Source organism: Rana temporaria, chromosome 1, assembly GCF_905171775.1.
Source record: "Rana temporaria chromosome 1, aRanTem1.1, whole genome shotgun sequence".
Classification (NCBI taxonomy): domain Eukaryota; kingdom Metazoa; phylum Chordata; class Amphibia; order Anura; family Ranidae; genus Rana; species Rana temporaria.
Genome location: NC_053489.1, coordinates 267679116 through 267699276, shown reverse-complemented (window position 1 = coordinate 267699276; position 20161 = coordinate 267679116). Strand labels below are relative to the sequence as shown.

At 43.2% G+C, this 20161-nt stretch overlaps 1 protein-coding gene across 4 annotated transcripts in view; it reads right to left on the bottom strand.

Moving 5' to 3' along the window:
- The window catches only part of PTCH1 (patched 1), a 140344-nt gene that overhangs the window by 35485 nt on the left and 84698 nt on the right, over nt 1-20161 (bottom strand). For all 4 annotated transcript variants that reach the window (XM_040355478.1, XM_040355480.1, XM_040355477.1 and 1 more), the window contains 8 exons: nt 19361-19508; nt 17045-17176; nt 16722-16877; nt 15736-15834; nt 7222-7347; nt 4091-4209; nt 2658-3060; nt 845-1154 (listed from right to left, as the gene is read on the bottom strand). In XM_040355478.1, the coding sequence (XP_040211412.1) occupies nt 845-1154; nt 2658-3060; nt 4091-4209; nt 7222-7347; nt 15736-15834; nt 16722-16877; nt 17045-17176; nt 19361-19508 (1493 nt within the window). The remainder of the gene's footprint in view (nt 1-844; nt 1155-2657; nt 3061-4090; nt 4210-7221; nt 7348-15735; nt 15835-16721; nt 16878-17044; nt 17177-19360; nt 19509-20161) is intronic.

Here is a 20161-nt window from a genome sequence, read left to right as displayed (position 1 = left end):
ATGCTCTTAAGATGACACTGGTGGTAGCTTGCGTTTCTTTCCCTCAAGGAATGTATAAAATACATTCGCATATTAATACAGAGGAGTCGGAGTCGAGGAGTCGGAAGTACATAAAACTGAGGAGTCGGAGTCGGAACATTTATCTACCGACTCCACAGCCCTGGAAAAAACATACCATGTTTTGGGAACATTTATATACATTTGCAAATACTATAGATAGTTGTTCATGATAGCCCTTTAAACACTATGCCAGGGAATTGATGGATTTATTGTAAACTGGCGACATACCGTATTTAAATTGGCGTATAACACGCACCACCCTCTCTCCGAAAATAGAGGGCAAATCATGTGTACGTGTTCTATTCTGATATTTTACCTGGCCAGCCTCAAAAGGGAAGGGGTGAGCGCCGCCAGATTACACAGAGCGTGGATCTCCTGTTTACTTTGCGGTCGCTGGACAGGACAGTCTCCTATGATAGACGTCGCACATCCCTGCATTGGACCAGTGTTCTGTCTATCATAGGAGCCGGGCCAAAAGGCGGGACTTCATATTACAGTGCCTGCCGAGTAAACAGGAGTTTCTGGCTCTGTGTAATCTAGCGCTTCTAATTTCTGTGCACTGGCGAGGCTACATTGATGGGCACTGGTGTTATACGCCCATAAATATGGTAGTTAAGCTACAGAAAAATCACTTCATCAAGCTGCAATGAAATCACAGCCTGCATTATCTCCCTGTGAATTCTGGTCAAACCATAATTGCCTCTAATCAGCATGAGAGACACACACTTTAAAAGTACTAAACTCAGAAGACCACAATTTATTTTTGAATCTGGTGTGTTCTTACCTTGTAGCCAATCCCTGAAATAATGGAGCCACATTTTGGGAAGCTGATTGTTGCCTTCCAAAAGAACATACTTGACACTGGAAAAACTCTTGTGCAGATCATAAAGCAAGCGCTGGGAACGAGGATAGTCCGCTTTCTGTGTCACCACATACATGTTGTAGAATGAAAAATACTTAAACTGTGCTGCTATGAAATCATACTCCCGGGTTTCTCGAGGAACAATATCTGTGAGATCCAGACCATCTCGAACCCGGGTGGTGCCATACAGACTGATGCTAAGCAAGGCCAAGAAAAAAAATATGACCGCAACCTAGAGATGGAAACAAAACAGACAGTCAGATGGTGGAACAGCTGAACAACAGAAATGTAGGTTTGTTACAGACTAAAGAGTATGAAAAAAATATTACTGAACCCTCACTTGCCCCTTATTTTATTTTTAAATAAAAAACTTGTTATCCCAGTTCAGACAAATCTGAACTGTGTTCCCTTTATATATAGTCACACAAGTCTAGACCAATGCATCATATCAATCCACTTTATCCATCGTACAGACACACACAGACAGTCTAAAGTCCAAAATAAATCCCCATATCACTCAGTTGGATCTAAATATAGTGTCACCAAATCATATAAACATTAAAGTGTGTGTTTAAATCAAGCCCAGGGAAATCCCACATTAGCTGTGAACACTTCTAGGCAAAAAGGATAGAGATAGAGACATAGTTCCTTTTCACAAGTCCATTCTCACTGGATTCAAGAGTCTTATTACCTGCCAATGGCATTTTATTTTATCTTCATCCCAGTCTCACCATCAAAATAAATCAATGCCTTGGATTTAAATTAATTTATGGACATCACATACTAAAATTATGTAGTGTATTCAACTGTTTAATACTTGTTCTCCCTTCAGCGGTACACAACAACCAGCAACTGCGTAACTATTTGGCTTTTCCGAGTATGCATTTTATCTAAAATTCATTCTGTCAAAAGGTCACACGCCTTGGCTGCAAGTAGAAATGTACTTGAAGGGATTATCCTGCTTTTATCTTATCAAAAAAGCAGGCAAAAAAAAAAAAAAAAAATTTTTTTTTTACTACTCACGTCTCAGAGGGAATCTTCAGCATCTATCATATTTTCAAGTGTGTTTGATGGCTGTTTTCTTGCTTCACATTGTATTAATTTCCCCCCAGCCCCTATGTAACTACTGTGCCCCAAGAAGATGTAAAGGCAGTGAATACAACCAAAGTGAGAAAACAAGCTATCAACACTCCCAGAAACATCTCAGATGCAGAAAATTTGGAGAGGTAAAGATCACCAAGATATTTTGCATTACGCTTTTAAATTTTTTTATTTTTTTTTAAAAAGAACATAAATGCCTGGAGATATTTACATTAAATGCAGCCGATTACATCATCGGCGTCTGTGCTCTGAAGGAACGGCCACCTGTGCCGTTCCTTCAAATACGTGTGCCGTGAATGACAGCTCCCCTGCGCATGTGCGAGAGTGACATCTCCGCTCTGGCTTGTCACAGAGGCGGAGCTGCAGACCCAGAAGAAAGGCGACCAGGAGAAGATGGACGCTGCCTCCAGCAATTTCAATGCATCGCTGGAGGGCTTCGTTTTCAAGTACGTTTTGGATAATGTGCTAGTATGCAATGCATACAGGCACATTATGCCTTTACCTTGCAGGTCCTAAAAAAAAAAAAAACACACACACACACCTGTTTGCAACCACTTTAAGGCGATCAAGTGATTTTATTTAAACCTTATTGCAAGTGTATAACTGCTCAGTGTGTCCTTGCGTAGAAACCTACCTTTACTTTTGGTTTCAACAAGAATGGGGCATAGTACTTCTCAGCAAATGCGGAAAGTGTCCATTTTGAACAGGAAGGCTCAGGGCACAGAAGACCAGACTCTGAGAACTGAGTAAGCAGGTCCCGGGTAGAACTTGTGCCTTCTGGTGTCTGACGACTGGAATCATGGGGTGTCGAGAGAGTCGGCTGGACAGATATTTCCGATAGAGGCTCCGCTGTAGTATAATAAGACTGAGTCCTTGGGTCATACTCTGTCCGCAGCTGGACAGTTGACTGCATGGTGATTTGAGTCTCGTGAGCAAAGCTGTGATTGTTGTAGGGTGGTTGAGGGCTGTAGCGTGTATTATCATTACTGTCCAGATATGCTTGGGGTTCAATCTGAATCACTCTACTGACACAGGGACTAGAAGAAAAAGGATAACATGACTTGGTACAATTCAAGCAGAGCTTAAATCACAAAGTAGCATCAAATCATTAAACCACAATAAAAGATCTATTACAATAAAAAGATACACAAGTACCATATTCTCTTAAAAAACAAGAAAAAGAAAAATCAGCTTTCATTGGGTCTTTCAGAAACAAATGAGTTAAAAAATGCCACTGGAGAAGTATAAGCCATCTTCTTTCACATTTAACCATCCTTCAGTTTCACTATGCCACCCTATGCTCAACATGCAAACACGCGGTTTTCTGTGAGGTTGAGTAAGGAAAAATATCCTCTTCTCCTATAGAACTGTTCTTATCCCTTTGCCAGCCCAGGTAACAAAAACCTGAAGCTCGAAACACGTGCAAACACTCAAAACTTGTAAACACCCAAAAAACACCTCAAAATCACAAGGATTATGCCCTGCTCAGGCATATAATGCAGGTTTAATGGGCAGTCGCTTTATTGACAGCAAATGACACGGTGACCTCTGACAACCTACAAATCATATATTCATAATGTGGGCCTATTTTATGGATGGGTGGCATGACATCTAGAGTGTAGCTGTGGCCTTTAATTGAAGCTCACACGCTTCTTTGTTGTGTACAGGAAGTTGCACAGAGCATTCTTTGTTGTCCCGTGTGAATCCCCCATTATCTTTAAAGAATAATTTATCCTTCTGAGCATCACACGTTCCTTCGTTTTTAGGGTGGACCATGGAACATTTTCCTGCAGCCACGCATGGATCCGCTGCCTCTAGCTGACAGCAGTACTGGGAGAAGAAGACCCTGTACCACACATCTGCGTCTCTCAATCACAGTTCTGTGAATTAATGAACTACAGAGTACAGATATGCTTTGTGGCTTTTTTCAAATCTTACTGTGCCATTACATGACATGCCCCCACTGTGCCATCACTTGCCCACACTGTGCCATCACTTGCCCCCACTGTGCCATCACTTGCCCCCACTGTGCCATCACTTATTTCTGCTCTTTCTACAAAGATTCACCTGCTAAAGCAGCAGAAGATGTCCAGCCTTCGATCTCGCCTTCGATACAGGTCCATGCTCAGAATGGCAGGAAATATCAGCAGAACCATGGCAAAGTTGAAGACAACTACAACAGCAGCCTGCAATAAATCAAAGAAAGCATTCACAAACACTGCTTGAAGTTCATAAGAACATTACACACAGCCTTACAATGACACTGAAAAGTGCAAATTAGGATCATCAGACATCTCTTACTGAAAATATGATATTCTACCTAGACCAAGACAGCTGATAAAGATGGGAATAGACCCGAGCATGTTTTCCGCTTCAAGCATGATTTTCAAAGTATAGAAGCTGAAAAAAAGAGCTACATATAGATAGCATAAGGCTTCTTTTCATTTTATCACCTTTCACTGCTTTTTGAACAGCCAATTTGCCTTCAGTAAATCCACCCGATAATGTCAGCAATATTGCATGGGTTTATACACCTTCATCATTTGGATATTAGGTAGGTGTAAAAAAAAAAAAAACTTTTAAAATTGAAGTGATGTTCAATGAAAAACCTGCACCAATAGCTATAGGATATAGTACACATCAGGGCTTATTTATCAAAGCATCAAGAGGAAAAAAAGAACTGTCTGTATCCGACCACAGCAAGCAATTTGATTCTAACCTGCAATACAAACATATTTGTTCCTTCAGACTTTGCTAAATGAGGCCTTGTATCTCTGTCACAGCAACTGATCAGCTCAGATCAGCCAGACTATACAAATCTTTCCTATTTGGTAACACTGAAAGCAGTTGTAGAGTTTCTGTGCTGCAGTGTTTGGAAATGTGGAGCACTCTGCCTGTAACTGATGTCAGAGAAGAATGGGAGGTCTGTGTTGGAACTACTCAGGGAAAAGCTAGCATGCCTTCTCAGATGGGGCCCTGCCCAAGGTATGTGTGTTTTCTTTGCCATTCCTGGCAGACCACACAGGGAGAGTGGGTGTACTTCATAGCTTGAAGTGATGAGCAGATGAGGATGCCTGTCAGCTCAAGCTCCACATTACAGCTGCCCTCAGTAACTCACTTTTTTATGCAGCTATTGTGAAAAGCTGCTTTTTGCGCAATATAGGACTCCAGCATTGCCTATTACTTAAAGACAGAGGTTAGAAAAGGTGACAGACAATGCAAAGACAGAAGCCAAAGCTGCTGCGATTTGCTTTTACTAAAATGCTTTTAATGATATATTCTATAGAAGAAGAATAAGGAATAAACACAATATTTTTTGATCTGAAAATCATTTATGACTTTATAAAAATACTCCAAATGCTATTTAAAGTGGTATTAAACCTAAATGCAAACATTATACTGCAGCAAATTCTTAGATGTGATGGCTGTATTTCTTTGTTTTTTTTTTAACTTTATTTTTACCTGGTGATCTGGGGAAATATGTTTTTTCAAAAGAACAAGCCGCCCTGCAGATGTGGCAGTTAGAAAGATGAGATAAACCATTTACCATCGACAGGGGTGCTTCAAATGACCAGCTTTTATTTATGTAAAACCGTCTTTCCCAAAGGAAAAAAACAGTTGCTGAGAGCCACTTAATCGACTTGGTAACCGATCGCGGGCCACAACGAGCGGAGTGGGTGGATGGCATGTCCGTGTCTACTGTGCATATACAGAGCGGACACAGCCCACTATACTCCGCAAGGCAGTGTACCTTTGGCTTTGCTGAACTTTGCAATAGACTTCTATTATATTCTGCAGGTTTGGTGCACCTTCAGAAAGCTCACCAAACTTGCAGGTAATAACAGAAGTCTATGGATCAGTGCAGGTAACCCGCAGGTAAACTGCTCTGCACCTGCGGATCAGTTTGAAAGCAGCCCAGTAACCACTGGAAAACAGATATGCCCATAAATACACTGTGATTTTAGAAATAAACTGACCTTTAACAACAGTATTCTATACCAGAGCAGGAGGTCGCGGGCCACATCAGAGAGCTCCGTGAGCCACATGTGGCCCCCGGGCCACTGGTTGGGCACCCCTGCTGTAGCTGCTTAAAAAGTTAGCAGGAGTATGGCTTCCATTTGTTAGTGTACCTAAATCTGCAAGTACATCCAACACCCCCCTCCAAGAATGACAATGCTGCTGTACAAAAGGCGTTTCTGTTGCGTCTTCATCCAGATCGGAGGCATCCTACTATAGGAGGTTTGTTACTGGCCAGATCACCAGGTGAAAACAGAGAGGGGAAGCTTAAAACAAGAAAACTAATGCAGCCACCACATCCAATGATTGGTAAGCTGTAACACATTACATTTTTGGTTTTAGATTGAATACCACTTTAAATGGAATCTACAGACTTCTGAGATGCGGTTGTATGTAAAACTGGTTTAAAGACTTAACGTATGTAAATCTTTTGAATATGTGAGAAAAAGTTTTAAATACCCGTTTTCAGTTTATGGTTTGTAATATAGTGTAGGCACATGACGACAGTCATCTTTGCTCAATATACTATATATGCATGCTAAGAACATCCTGTTTAATAATGCAGTACTTTGATTACACATAACTGCACCTCTAGCCTAAGTGCATGTCTATGGGTAGGGCTGCATCAAAGGCTCCACTGTACAGTTTTAGGCTGCATTCACACCTCCGCGACAAGATACGCCGCGTACGCGGCGTATTTTGCCGCGAGTGTGTAATTTTTTTTTTTTTTCTTCAACAAAGCCTTCCCATTGCTCTGTATGGCCGAATGCCAATGCCGCCTGAAAAAAAAAGGGTCAGGGACTTTTTTCAGGTGGCAGGCGTACGGCGTCTATGAGATGTGAACCATCTCATAGACAGCAATGGGAATTCACCCCTCCAGCGGCACGAGCGTCCGGCGTTGGGCGTTTTGTCGCGGAGGTGTGAATGGGCTCTTACTCTGCAATTGATTTTCTTGCAGCTGCCATTTGCATAATGTATTATATGGACAGCCACTAGAGGCAGAACTTACAAATCTGTTATTGATCATGTAAAAAATAAACAAAAAAATAAATAAACCCACACATACAAATAACATTTTACCTTATGAAGTAAATGGTAAAAAAAAAAAAAAAAAATACATGAGACTTTGCCTGTAAATCATGACCATTTTTTAAATATTTTTAACAATGAAAATGTGTTACCTGGAGTGAGAATGCCCTGAGTGCAGGAATAGGTATCAGAGCTGCCATGAAGAAGGCGGTCACATTGCTGATTGAAGTCAGAGCTACACTAGCTCCTGTCCTCTTTAGGCACTCCCCAGTTCTGTCCTGGTATAGAATAATAATAAAAAAAAAAATGACTTTCAGATAACTTATGTTTTGGAACCAGCACCAGCTTTAGGTTTTTCTTATGTAAATGACAATGTGCTGCATCCCAACAAATCAGGAATCAAACTTTAGCAATTAAATCTAGTTATGCAAGCAAAGCTAAAACTGTTGTCGTCTCACTTCTGTACGGAAATAAGTGAAAACTGGGTTTTTAGGGGGGTCTTACAACTTTGGTCTTTTTAGTCCTATATCGCTGTGTGTTAGAGGTGTGTCTAACTCTGTCTATTAGATTAGAGTGCACTGGGAAATGTGGTCAAATTCTGATGTCTTTTTTAAACGCACTAAGCAACTGATGAAAGAATGATAAAGTAGAAATAGGACTATGAAAACTGAAGTTATTACAAGGTCTGTGGCTTCAATTGAACCCCAAGGTTAGGGTCAAGATTTTAAAATCGATGTAAAACGCCAACGACCCTTTTTTTTTTGGCTTGCTTTGGCCTGGTAAATATACCATTGATAATTGAGAAGTGCAAAAAAATAAAATAAATTGAAAACACAAATGTGGATGTGTAAAGATTCAGGGTGGTCCTGTGCCCACTTCCTGTGTTACCTCAAGGAGAGCAATTAGCCCTCCTAGTCCTGATTTCAGCACTACAGAATGACTGGTCTATGTTGTTGAAAACTGGGCAAGGCTGACAAAACTCAGGTTACAGAATGCTGTGTGTTGTCAGCACAAAACAGGAAGCCGAGTGCATTTTTTGCACATCAACAACAGGTATTCTTCTGTACCTGCAAGGTCTTTAAAAAGGGACAAAACATGGGGAAATGTGCATGTATTTCAGGGATGAACTGCAAATGTTTTTATTGTGCTCAGATATACACTTAAAGTGGAATACCTTTCTTGGCTTCATGCATTCTCTGCATGAAGGTGAAAAATCTTCTGCATTCAGCCCCCCCCCCCCCCCCCCTATACTTACCCAAGGTCAATTCAGTGACTTGCATGAGAACAGCATCTCTCTCCCTCATTGGTTTAGAGACATAAGCTGTCAATCACAGCCAGTGAGGAGTGAATGGGGCCGAGCAGCACTGTGTGTCAATGGACACATACAGCGGGGCTTGGGAGTAAGCACAAAGGAAAGTGCACCCGGAGAAAGCGGTTTGCTATGGGGGATGCGGCATAGGGGAGGAGCCAGGAACACCAGAAATGGACCCTAGAAAAGGAGAATCGGGGATGCAAACCATTGCAAGAATGGCATGTTTGTCATTTTAATAATTTGACCATTTTTGATCACTTATAGTACAGAAGTTGTATAAGTTTAAGGTCAAGTGTTCAGTTTAAGGGTGAGGTTATAAGACAAGGGATAGCTTAATCATTAGGTGTTCAAAGAAAGATAACTTTCAATAAAAAATTAGGTTAAAATTTGTGGCGCGCTTGTTAAAAAAACAAACAGTGGGTCAGCCTGAGTGTTAGGATCAAGTTATGTGCATTAAAATACCAGCACCAGGTACTTGGCACCCAAAACCTGTTTGTTTATCTCTGTTTGTCATAAGAGCCGGTTCACACAGGGGCAACCTGGGATCCGAGTTGAAGTCGCCCCAAGTTGTGTGGTTGAGAAAATCAATGGAAGTGAATGGAGCCGTCTTAATGCACCCTGCTGAAGGCGCTCCAACTTCAGAAAAGGTTCCTGTACTACTTCAATTCGACTTCTACCCATTGATTTCAATGGAAGTTGCCTCCAAAGTTGGATCACTGTCTTAACTGAAGCAACAATACAGGAAGAGAAAATAGTTTTCTTTATCGTACATCACGGGACACAGAGCGGCATTCATTACTATATGGGTTATATGGAGTACCTTCAGGTGTAGACACTGGCAATCTCAAACAGGAAATGCCCCTCCCTATATAACCCCCTCCCATAGGAGGAGTACCTCAGTTTTTACGCCAGTGTCTTAGGTGTTAGTCATGGTTTAGCTTGCCTCCGCATCCTTGGGATTAGGTGAGCTACCGGTTCTGTCCAAAAAAGCCTCAGCGCTAAAGTGGTCAGTAACCGGACCCCAAACCCTTGGGGTATAGCCCATAATGCTTTTCTTTTTAGAGAGCTGGACCCTGGGCCCAGAACTTAGAAACCTTTGCGTACCTAAAGTTTTCTGTTGCCAGGGTGCTATATGGGCCCAGGACAGTGGATCCTTCATAGGAACCCAGGGCCTGAAGGTCTAGACATCCCCACGGAGATGGGGGAAGATTGGGCCTCTTGCTTGGCAAAGTCCTGCGGCATGGAGCAGGTAAGTGAGGGGAAAACTTGCGGAACTTGGTTCTTAGCAGGTTTTTTTCTGGGGGGTCACAGGGGACATGCCTAAAGTTATGCACTGCATCTGGCAAACTAGTCACATATCATAAAGATAGGATGGCTCTCTATGTATTATTCCCCATAAGATGTGACCTCCCTTGTAGTGTTGGAAAAGCATTGAGTGGGGCCTGTGTTATATAAAAATATATGTGTGTGTCAGAGAGCTTTGCTTACCTGCAGGCCTCCAGGCGATGCTCCATTCAGTCTTCCTCCTCAGAGCCTGCAAGCAGGCAAAACGCTGGCCTCCTCATGGTTCCAGGCTGCAGTTTGCTGGAACAGAGAGGTCCCTTCCTCCCAAAATCCCCCCCCCCCCCTCCCCCTGTCGGGAGGGGCATTTCCTGTTTGAGGTTGCTGGGGGGGAAGGGCGGGTCAGTGGCTTAAAGGAAGGGGCGGCCCTTCCTTGTTTGTTCCATCAATACTTTGGAACTGAGGAGAAAGACCAGAGCGGCAGCACGGGGCGCCGAGGACACAGAGTGGCCAGAAAGGATATTGCAGTCTTCAGAGGACTGTTTTGTCAAGCCTAGAAATAGGCTGTTTCTTTTCCATCTCATAGTTTTTCTTTGCAATACTACTCAGGGGGACAGAATGTTTTTTCTTTCCTGGATTTGAAACAAAAACGAAAAAAAAAAAAAAAAAAGTCATCTAGGGGAGAGGAAGCATTTTTTTATCCCCCAAACAGGTGTTTGGACAATTAACTTTTATAGTTCCAAATACCAATAGGTAGCAGGTGTACCTCGGTATTGTACCATGGTATGCCGCTGTTTTCCCTACAGGGAGCCTTGGGGCCATCGGGATCTGGGGCTGGAGCTGACGCGGGTCAGTCCAACCCTAAGATGGTCACGGAGGAGGTATTACTCACCTCTTTAAAAGAGATGCAGAAAAGCATGGGAAAAATGATATCCGCAGCTATGCGGGGCAGTAAGCGGAATAGATCTCCGTCGCCCGAGCGCGGACCCTCAGAAGAGGAGGTCCTTTCCTCAGGGGAATTGGACGACCTCTTGGACACGGACCAAGTAGGTTCAGGGATCGAAGACCCGGATACAGAGGAGTCTGGGGCAGTCTCCCTGAGGGAGAGCTGGTGGATTCAAGGATTGTCGGACTTGGTCCATAGGACATTCAACTTGCCAGTACCAGATCTCCAGGTATCGACGGTTTCAGCTTTGGGCTCACTGAGGGCGCCTCAAAGCAATGCTGTGTTTCCGATCCATCCTCTATTAGAGGGAATTTTGTTCCAAGATTGGAACAAGCCAGATAAGATCTTCTTACCACCTAAAAGGTTCTCTGTCCTATATCCTATTCCAAAAGATGGGCTACTCCTGCAGTGGACGCAGCCATCTCATGTGTTAACAGATCGTTAACATGCCCTGTAGAAAACATACAGGTGTTCAAGGATCCAGTTGATAAGCGCTTGGAAGCACTACTTAAGAACTCCTTCACTACTGCAGGGGCAGTAGTACAGCCAGCTGTGGCTGCGATTGGGGTCGCTCAAGCATTATCGGATCAATTTAAGCAGATGCTTAAACTTATTCCGGCCCAGCAGGCAGAAAAATTTTCGGATGTCCCTAAGGCCATATGTTTTACGGTAGACGCAATCAAGGATTCTATCCAGCAAGCGTCACGTTTATCGTTATCCCTTATCCATATGAGAAGACTCTTATGGTTAAAAAGCTGGGAGGCTGAGCCCCCATGCAAGAAGCTCCTGGTAGGGTTCCCCTTCCATGGAGGACGACTCTTCGGAGAAGACCTAGATAAATACATTCAGACCATTTCAAACGGCAAGAGTACTCTCTTGCCAACTAAGAAGAAGGTTCAGGGACCTGCGTTTAAACGACAGTATTCCCCTGGGCAGGGGCCCTCTAATGCCAAGCAGTATCGACGGCCTCCTGCAAAAGCAAACTTCGGCTTCAACAGCAGATCACAAGGACAGGCTGTTAGAGGCAAAAGGCAGTGGTTTCGCAAACCAGCAAGACCAGCCCCCAAGCCAACCTTATGAAGGGGCGCCCCCACCCACGAAGGTGGGGGGAAGGCTGCGACTCTTTTCAGAGATTTGGGAAGCCAGCATTCCCGACGAGTGGGTACGGTCTTCCGTGGCCACAGGCTACAAATTAGATTTCCTAAGGTTTCCTCCTCCTCATTTCCAGAAGTCGAGGATTCCAAACGATCCGGAAAAGGGAGCCGCATTAAGATCGGCATTAGATCATCTACTTTCCCAGGAAGTAATAGTAGAGGTACCAGTCCTGGAACAGGGGCTGGGTTTCTACTCCAACCTATTCATCATCCCAAAATCCAATGGAGATGTCAGGCCAATTTTGGACCTAAAGATGGTAAATGCATATCTAAAGATCCGCTCATTTCGGATGGAATCCGTGCGGTCAGCAGCTGCCACACTCCAGAAGGACGACTTCATGGCGTCCATAGACATAAAGGATGCCTACCTTCATGTTCCAATTTATCAGCCACATCAAAGATATCTACGCTTCATGGTGGCTTCGCGTCACTTCCAATTCGTGGCGCTTCCCTTCGGGTTGGCTACGGCCCCCCGGGTGTTCACGAAGGTCCTAGCTCCAATCCTAGCCAAACTAAGGATCCAAGGGGTCACGATCCTAGCATACCTGGACGACCTCCTAGTCATAGATCACTCGTCTCCCGGCTTGGAGCGAGCAGTGGCCCTCACGGTCCAATACCTCGAGAGGTTCGGCTGGGTCCTAAATCGAGAAAAGTCAGCTTTCCAGCCCACAAAGCAGTTGGAATATCTCGGCATGAGATTAGACACAGAACAACAAGGAGTGTTCCTACCTCTGAGGAAGGTAAAAGCCATCAAGGAATTAATCCTACTGGTTCTAAGCAAGAAAGAACCGACTATTCGCCTATGTATGAGGTTACTAGGCAAGATGGTGGCCACATTCGAGGCGGTACCATACGCCCAGAGCCACACTCGCATCCTACAGGCAGCCATCCTGTCAGCATGGAGCAGAAGGCCACAGGCCTTGGATATCCCGTTGCCACTCTCATCAAGAGTCCGGCAAAGTCTGTGTTGGTGGTTAGACCCTCAGAATCTACTGAAGGGGAGGTCTTTCAGCCCAGTGGCTTGGAAGATAGTGACCACAGACGCCAGCCTGACGGGCTGGGGAGCAATTTTGGATGGTTGCACTCGCCAAGGTACTTGGGCAAAGCCAGAGAAGCAGTTGCCCATCAACATCTTGGAGCTCAGAGCTGCTCGACTAGCCCTCAGGGCTTGGACGTCAAAATTGCAGGGGTTCCCGGTGAGAATTCAATCAGACAATGCCACGGCCGTGGCACACATAAATCACCAAGGGGGAACCAGGAGTCAAGCCGCTCAGAGAGAGGTGAGCTTGATTCTTCTATGGGCAGAGGCTCATGTGCCCTGCATATCGGCAATATTCATTCCAGGAGTGGACAACTTTCAGGCGGACTTCTTAAGCCGCCAGACTCTATGGCCGGGGGAATGGTCTCTGCATCCACTAGTCTTTCAAGCACTCTGCCAAAGATGGGGAGTGCCGGACGTGGATATCATGGCATCGAGACTCAACAAGAAACTAGACAGGTTCATGTCCCGCTCAAGGGATCCGATGGCCTGCGGAACCGATGCGTTGGTTTGCCCTTGGCATCAGTTCAAACTTCTTTATGCGTTTCCCCCGCTCCAGTTACTACCCCGCCTGCTGCGCAGGATCCGGGTGGAGCACATACCAGTCATCCTGGTAGCTCCAGCATGGCCCAGAAGGGCATGGTACTCACTAATCTTAAGGATGGTAGTGGGAGACCCTTGGACTCTTCCTCTACGGCCAGACCTGCTATCGCAAGGTCCGATCCTCCACCCTGCCTTACGGCATCTAAATTTGACGGCCTGGAAGCTGAATCCCTGATTCTCAGGGGTAGAGGTCTGTCTCAGAAAGTAATCTCTACCCTAATCAGAGCCAGGAAACCGGTCTCTAGGGTGATTTATTACAGGGTCTGGAAGGCCTATGTAGGCTGGTGTGAGTCCAAGCGATGGCTTTCTCGCAAATTTACCATCGATAGAGTATTAAGTTTTCTCCAGCTAGGAGTGGATAAAGGATTGGCATTAAGCACAATCAAAGGACAGATTTCTGCTCTGTCAGTGTGGTTTCAGCGGCCGCTGGCCACCCACTCGCTGGTTAAGACCTTCCTTCAAGGGGTCTTACGTATTAGACCTCCAGTTAAATCCCCGCTTTGTCCGTGGGATTTAAATCTTGTTCTGTCAAGTTTACAGAAACAACCGTTTGAGCCGTTGGCTGATATTCCTTTGGTTCTACTGACAAGGAAGTTAGTATTTTTGGTTGCCATAGTTTCCGCAAGAAGAGTTTCGGAGCTGGCAGCCTTATCCTGTAAGGAACCATATCTTGTTTTTCATAAGGACAGGGTCGTTCTCCGCCCTCATCCTTCCTTCCTTCCGAAGGTCATATCCAGTTTTCATTTGAACCAGGATTTGGTATTACCATCCTTCTTCCCTAAACCTACTTCCAGAAAGGAAGGGTTGCTGCATACCTTGGATATTGTCAGGGCCATGAAGGCCTATCTTAAAGCTACAAAGAAGATCCGGAAGACAGATGTGCTGTTCATTCTACCGGATGGGCCCAAGAAGGGGCAGGCAGCTGCAAAGTCCACCATTTCTAGGTGGATTAAGCAATTAATCACTCAGGCCTACGGCTTGAAAGGGTTGCCTCCTCCAGTATCATTAAAGGCTCATTCTACTAGAGCCATGGGCGCCTCCTGGGCAGCACACCACCAGATCTCTATGGCTCAAGTTTGCAAGGCGGCAACCTGGTCTTCTGTCCACACGTTTACAAAATTCTACAAGTTGGACGTAAGAAGGAATACTGATACTGCCTTCGGGCAGGCAGTGCTGCAGGCTGCAGTTTGAGACCCTCGGATTCCGGGGGCTCCTCTTGTTCGAGTTAAATTTAAAATTTTTATTTTTCTCAACTAAGTTGGATTTATTATGATTTGAGTATATCTCTAAATTAAATCCTTTTGTCTTGGAGATGTTCTCCCTCCCCTCATTGTAAGCATTGCTTTGGGACATCCCATATAGTAATGAATGCCGCTCTGTGTCCCGTGATGTACGATAAAGAAAAAGAGATTTTTAATACAGCTTACCTGTAAAATCTTTTTCTTGGAGTACATCACGGGACACAGAGCTCCCACCCCTCTTTTTTGAGGACCATTTTGGGAGGCATACTGCTTGCTACAAAACTGAGGTACTCCTCCTATGGGAGGGGGTTATATAGGGAGGGGCATTTCCTGTTTGAGATTGCCAGTGTCTACACCTGAAGGTACTCCATATAACCCATATAGTAATGAATGCCGCTCTGTGTCCCGTGATGTACTCCAAGAAAAAGATTTTACAGGTAAGCTGTATTAAAAATCTCTTTTTCTCAGGTAAACCCCTCCCACCCAAAGAGCTGATTAAAGTTTGATTGGCCACTGGAAAGTCGCCTGTCCTGGAGGCGACTTGAAGTCGCGCTGAGGTGCACGCTCAGGTCGAGTCATGCCGCCCCTGTGTGAACCGGCTCTTAGATTGCTAAACAACTAGCACACCATAAACATATGCATACTGCAATTACAGTTTTTGCTCCATGCGGAATGTCTGTATCCAGCTTACCAAACGTAATTACGTATTAGTTTATTTGTTCTAGTGTTTTTTTCTTTTAACCAGTACAGATTCCGCTGGAAGCTTCTGCCTTTTAGTGCAATACTTATAAAGCAGTTAATTTGACATCCATGGAAGGAGAATCTTCCAGGCACATGTATTATAAATGACATACCTCTGCAGGTTTATAAATTTGCCCCACAGTTAAGAAAGTTCATCTTTTATTGTTTTTGTTTTTTTATATAGACTGGAGGTATGTCTATGACCTCTACCAACCCTATAGTCTTGAAATGTTTCCCTTTAGCAGCATCCAAATGTTAAGTATTCAAATATTCGCAAAAAACAATGCATGCCTCCTGGAAAAATACCTGTGTGAACAAAGGCATTCTTCATCTGAAAGATTGTAATTACCTCAAATGGAATCCTTTTATTTTGGCCAGTTTCACTAAATGCATGTGCCAATAGAAATACATCGTCAACACCAACCCCAAGAGCAAGAAAAGGCAAAACCTGTTGGGAACAATGCAGGCAGTCAATACCGTATGCACGCCAATAATCTTTGGCTGTCACAAATGTACCCAAAATGTAAGTTATCTAGGTTAGACAAACAGATTTATATTCAGCCTTTTAGCTAGAAGACCATTTTAACACTGGTGTTTTTTTACACTAAGGGATTGCTGCAGAGAAAGACGTCAAAATGTAAATATACTATAAAGGCAGCAATAAAACCTTTAAATTACAGAATATCTATCGGATATTAACATCAGCAGCAAATCAAAGTGATGTGCCGATTGGTTTGTTATCAAAAGTGGGACTTAAAGTGGTTGTAAACCCTCACACATACCCAGTGAAGTGAATAGCCTCCTGTGATACACAGAGATTAAACAAATCCTCCCTCATACAATCTTTACTTGTTTATCTGCAGTCTTCTCCTCTCTGCATCCCATCAAAAGTGCAGATTTGTGATTAAACCCTTCTACTTCTGTGGCAAGCAGAGAGGAGGAGGGGGTGGAGAGCTGCAGTTAACAGTGTGTGAGACATGATTGGAGGAAAGGGAAACACCCCCCTCCACACACTGCACATCAATGAGGGAAGGATACAGAACTGTGTTATGAGCAGACAAGCTGTGTGCTGAGCTCCCTCTGTATCTCATGTGAGGGGAAAACTTCTCAGAAGTGACTCATGCTGATAACAGAGGAAGGAAGCACCAGAGAGAAACAACACTTAGAGCTTTGGGGATAGACAAGTAAACACTACAGATATATGTGCCTAGTTCAGATTTCATGACTGAGGGCTACATCCACTTTAAGAGCAGCTTACAAGAATGAATCCACTGCTAAATTTATAAAATCTGCACCTGTACAAATCATGCATTATGACAATACTCTGATTAATACCTGAGTTGTTGCAGCATTAAAGGAAATCCCAATCAATGAACACAGGCCCAATCCAGCAGCCACTGAAAGTGCAATGAGCAAAACTCCAGCCAGCCCCACGGCACCCTGAGACTTGGCACAGTCCCACCTCAGCATGGTTAAACAGGCATAGGCAAGCTGTAAAATGAAACATTTGGAAACAAAAGCAAACCACGTTAGAATGCAACAGGTCACCTTCATCTTTTCGCAGTTTACTGGGGAAGAAAATCTTCTTGACCATGCATGTTAACAATCCCCATGCCTTAATTTCCCTGCAGTTAACATTCACAACAGACTCAACTCACCATTAGCAGGTACCCACTGGCAACTCTGATGACACTCACATCGGAGAATGATTTGAGAATGTCGTCCAGTGTTGTTGTGGTAAAAGGGAGAACTTTCTGAGTGGAGTTTTGTGGAACACTTTGATGCACAGCCTAAAAAGAAGGATGACATACTTAAAGTGGTTGTAAACCTTACGTGAAATAAACAAAGCATCCCTCTCTATAGTGGTGGTCTTCAAATTGTGGCCCGGGGACCAGATGTAGCCCTTAGAGCACTATTGCTCCCACATTCATCTATATACTAATACATTGGGTTGGCGCGTGGCACTTTTCCGTCTTTGATCTTGCCAAAAAAAAAAAGATAGTAAAATGATAAAGTATTACAATATATTTTACAGTGGGGCTACTAAAAGGATATGGAGCATCAGAACTAACCAAAACATAATGTGCCCTGTGTAGACACTGTTTTACAAAGACAATAGGTTACAATGTTTACATACTACTTATTTCAGGACCAACCCTACAGATTTCCATTATTCAGTAAAGCCTATATAGGGACATTGATCCACAAAAGATACATTTTAAGCAACAATTTATTTCTTTAAAGACCACCAAAAAAAAAAAAAGTTTCTTGAACAAAATACCCAAACGTTAAAATAACTGCAATAAACATTCTCACTTGCAGAACAGGAAAAGTCTAGAATGATGCAGAACCATTCAAAGTCTATTCATCATTCATCCTCTACAAACAGCTCTGCAGTGGTCCTCTAGACATTGCCTGGAAGAGGTGTCTTTGTTTTTAATTGGTTAGCTGATTCACAAAGGTCACATGCAATTCAGAAGAAGTCAGTGCCTGGGAAACAAAGAGTCACATGACCTCACCAATGGGACTGCAGCTGTGAACAGATTTTTTGGCTCACTAATGTGTTCCAGACACCTTTCCATACAAGTCACACTTTCTCTTTATTTCATCTCTCGTATCCCTTGCCTGTGTCCTATATTAGGAAATGTTACCCTGGCAAGACACTATAAATGCTAGAAAAATACTCTTTGTGTCATTACACATTGTAGGGAGGGAATAAGTCATTTAAACTTGTGAGTAAATCAACTTCTATTTAATGTGTTGTCTTGTGCATGTGACTGTGCGCCTCTACTGCATTTGACTTTTTTTTCCCCCCCAATGATAATGTAATTGCTTAACAGATATCATTATCAAACAAAGCGAAAATATTCAACAACCTAATGGAAATGTAACTTTTTTCAGCATCTATGCAAGAATTTGTATGAGAAATATAAATTTTTCATTGATCGTCATTCTGCTTAGAGACCCAGATTTAAAACAAAAATCCAGGTATGGCTTTTTTTTGTATAGCCGCATCCAGCTTGGATCAATGCAAGTATGCATGTGTGGTATTTGGCTAATCCCTGCAGAAACTGGAAATCACTGTAGTAGGCACCTCAACTACAGCGATTGGCGCTAGCTTCCGAGGTCCATGCCGAGCAGTCACCCTGGAGGAGAGTGTGGTTGGCTCTCTTGGTGCCTTTCAAATAAATCTTCGCATTTTTTCCATGGATGAAAAGCTTTCTCTGCTTGGAGGAGGTAGAGATTGCGATGTCACCATCCTGCCTCTCCCCCTCATTGAATCATTGCCTACTAAAGTGATTTTCAAGTTCCACAGAGATCAGCCCTGTATAGCACTATGCATACTTACATTGGTCCAATCTGGGACACACAACGATAACCAAAAAAAAAAAAAAATCAAATCATACTTGGAATTCGGCTTTAACCTGTACTCAGGTAAGCTGCTATATTATTCTATTCTGGATAAAAACAAGCTGCCTGGCTGTTCTGCTAATCCAAAGGCTTCAATACTTTGTGTCACCAAAGAACCAACATATGTAGATCTGATGGCCTGACTTTCCTCTTACTTTACTAGTTGCATGCTTGTTTAGGCCACAAACAAACAACTAAGTAACTAGCATTTTCAGAAGGGAGTCAGCATTTGAAGCCCTGCTTTTCTCCAAGGACAGCCGGTGATGACTCAGATTGGAAGCTCTAATGAGCAGCGCCCTCAGATTCCTACTATATTAAATTGTATTGCAATTGTACCGTCTGCCCTTATGTTATAAAGTTCTGCGTAAACAGGTGGCGCTATATAAATCTTGTATAAGAAAGACTTTGCTTTATATGTGCATTAAAAAAGGTATACCTGGCATGCAAAATCATAGAGCTTGGTGTCAAGGGACAGCTGAGAAATGAAAGAATGTAGAAGTCCCTGAAATAGGATTGGGTTCTTGTTGTTGGGTTCCTCCGTCAACATTAAATCTCACTCTTACCTGAACATATGTCCTTTGCCAAGCTTCCAAAATGGCTGCCGCTTTGTCTTCATTCCAATTAATGTTGTGAATGTCCTCATGACCCTTGAAATGCTCAAACATTTGCTTGGGAGTCATTAACTGAAACATAGTCTGTAATGCCTGGGCACTGTGTAGTATATAGAAGGAAAAAAAAAGCACACAATGAGTCCAGGTTTACTTTAAGCACAGCCATGTTTTATTAGCAAATCCAATAAATCTTGTAGATGCTCAAACATTCCTCTTTCTAAATTAAGTACATTTTTACAGAAATATAAAATTATACACGGCGGGGCTATAAGTCATTAATCCCCCCCTCCTGTAAAGGAAAAGTAAAAAGGTCAGTATCGCACATCTTAGAAAACAAGCCTTCATTTTGCTCTGCCATGCCTAGAAACCTGCCTGCAATCACTAAACATTTGGCTTCACTGGAGAGCAGTACCAGACTAAACTCTTGACACTCTGCAGGAATCTGGGAAGTACACAAATGGTGATTATAGTTTAAACAGACGTGTGCAAGTCTCTCTTCCCTCTCGTTAACTATGCAATCACACCACATTCATGTAATTGTGTATTCATGAAAGCCAATTTAGATACATGTTTGTAACTGATTAGAACAGCAAATGTTGCAAGTTTCTAGCCCTTTAGGTCCTACCATGTGCAAAAACATACAACAACCCTGTTCATGTGATGCCTACGTTTTGCATTTAAAAAATAAATCAAATAAATTAAATCTGCCGCAGGGGTGATTAAATACCACCAAAAGAAAGCTTCATTTGCAGG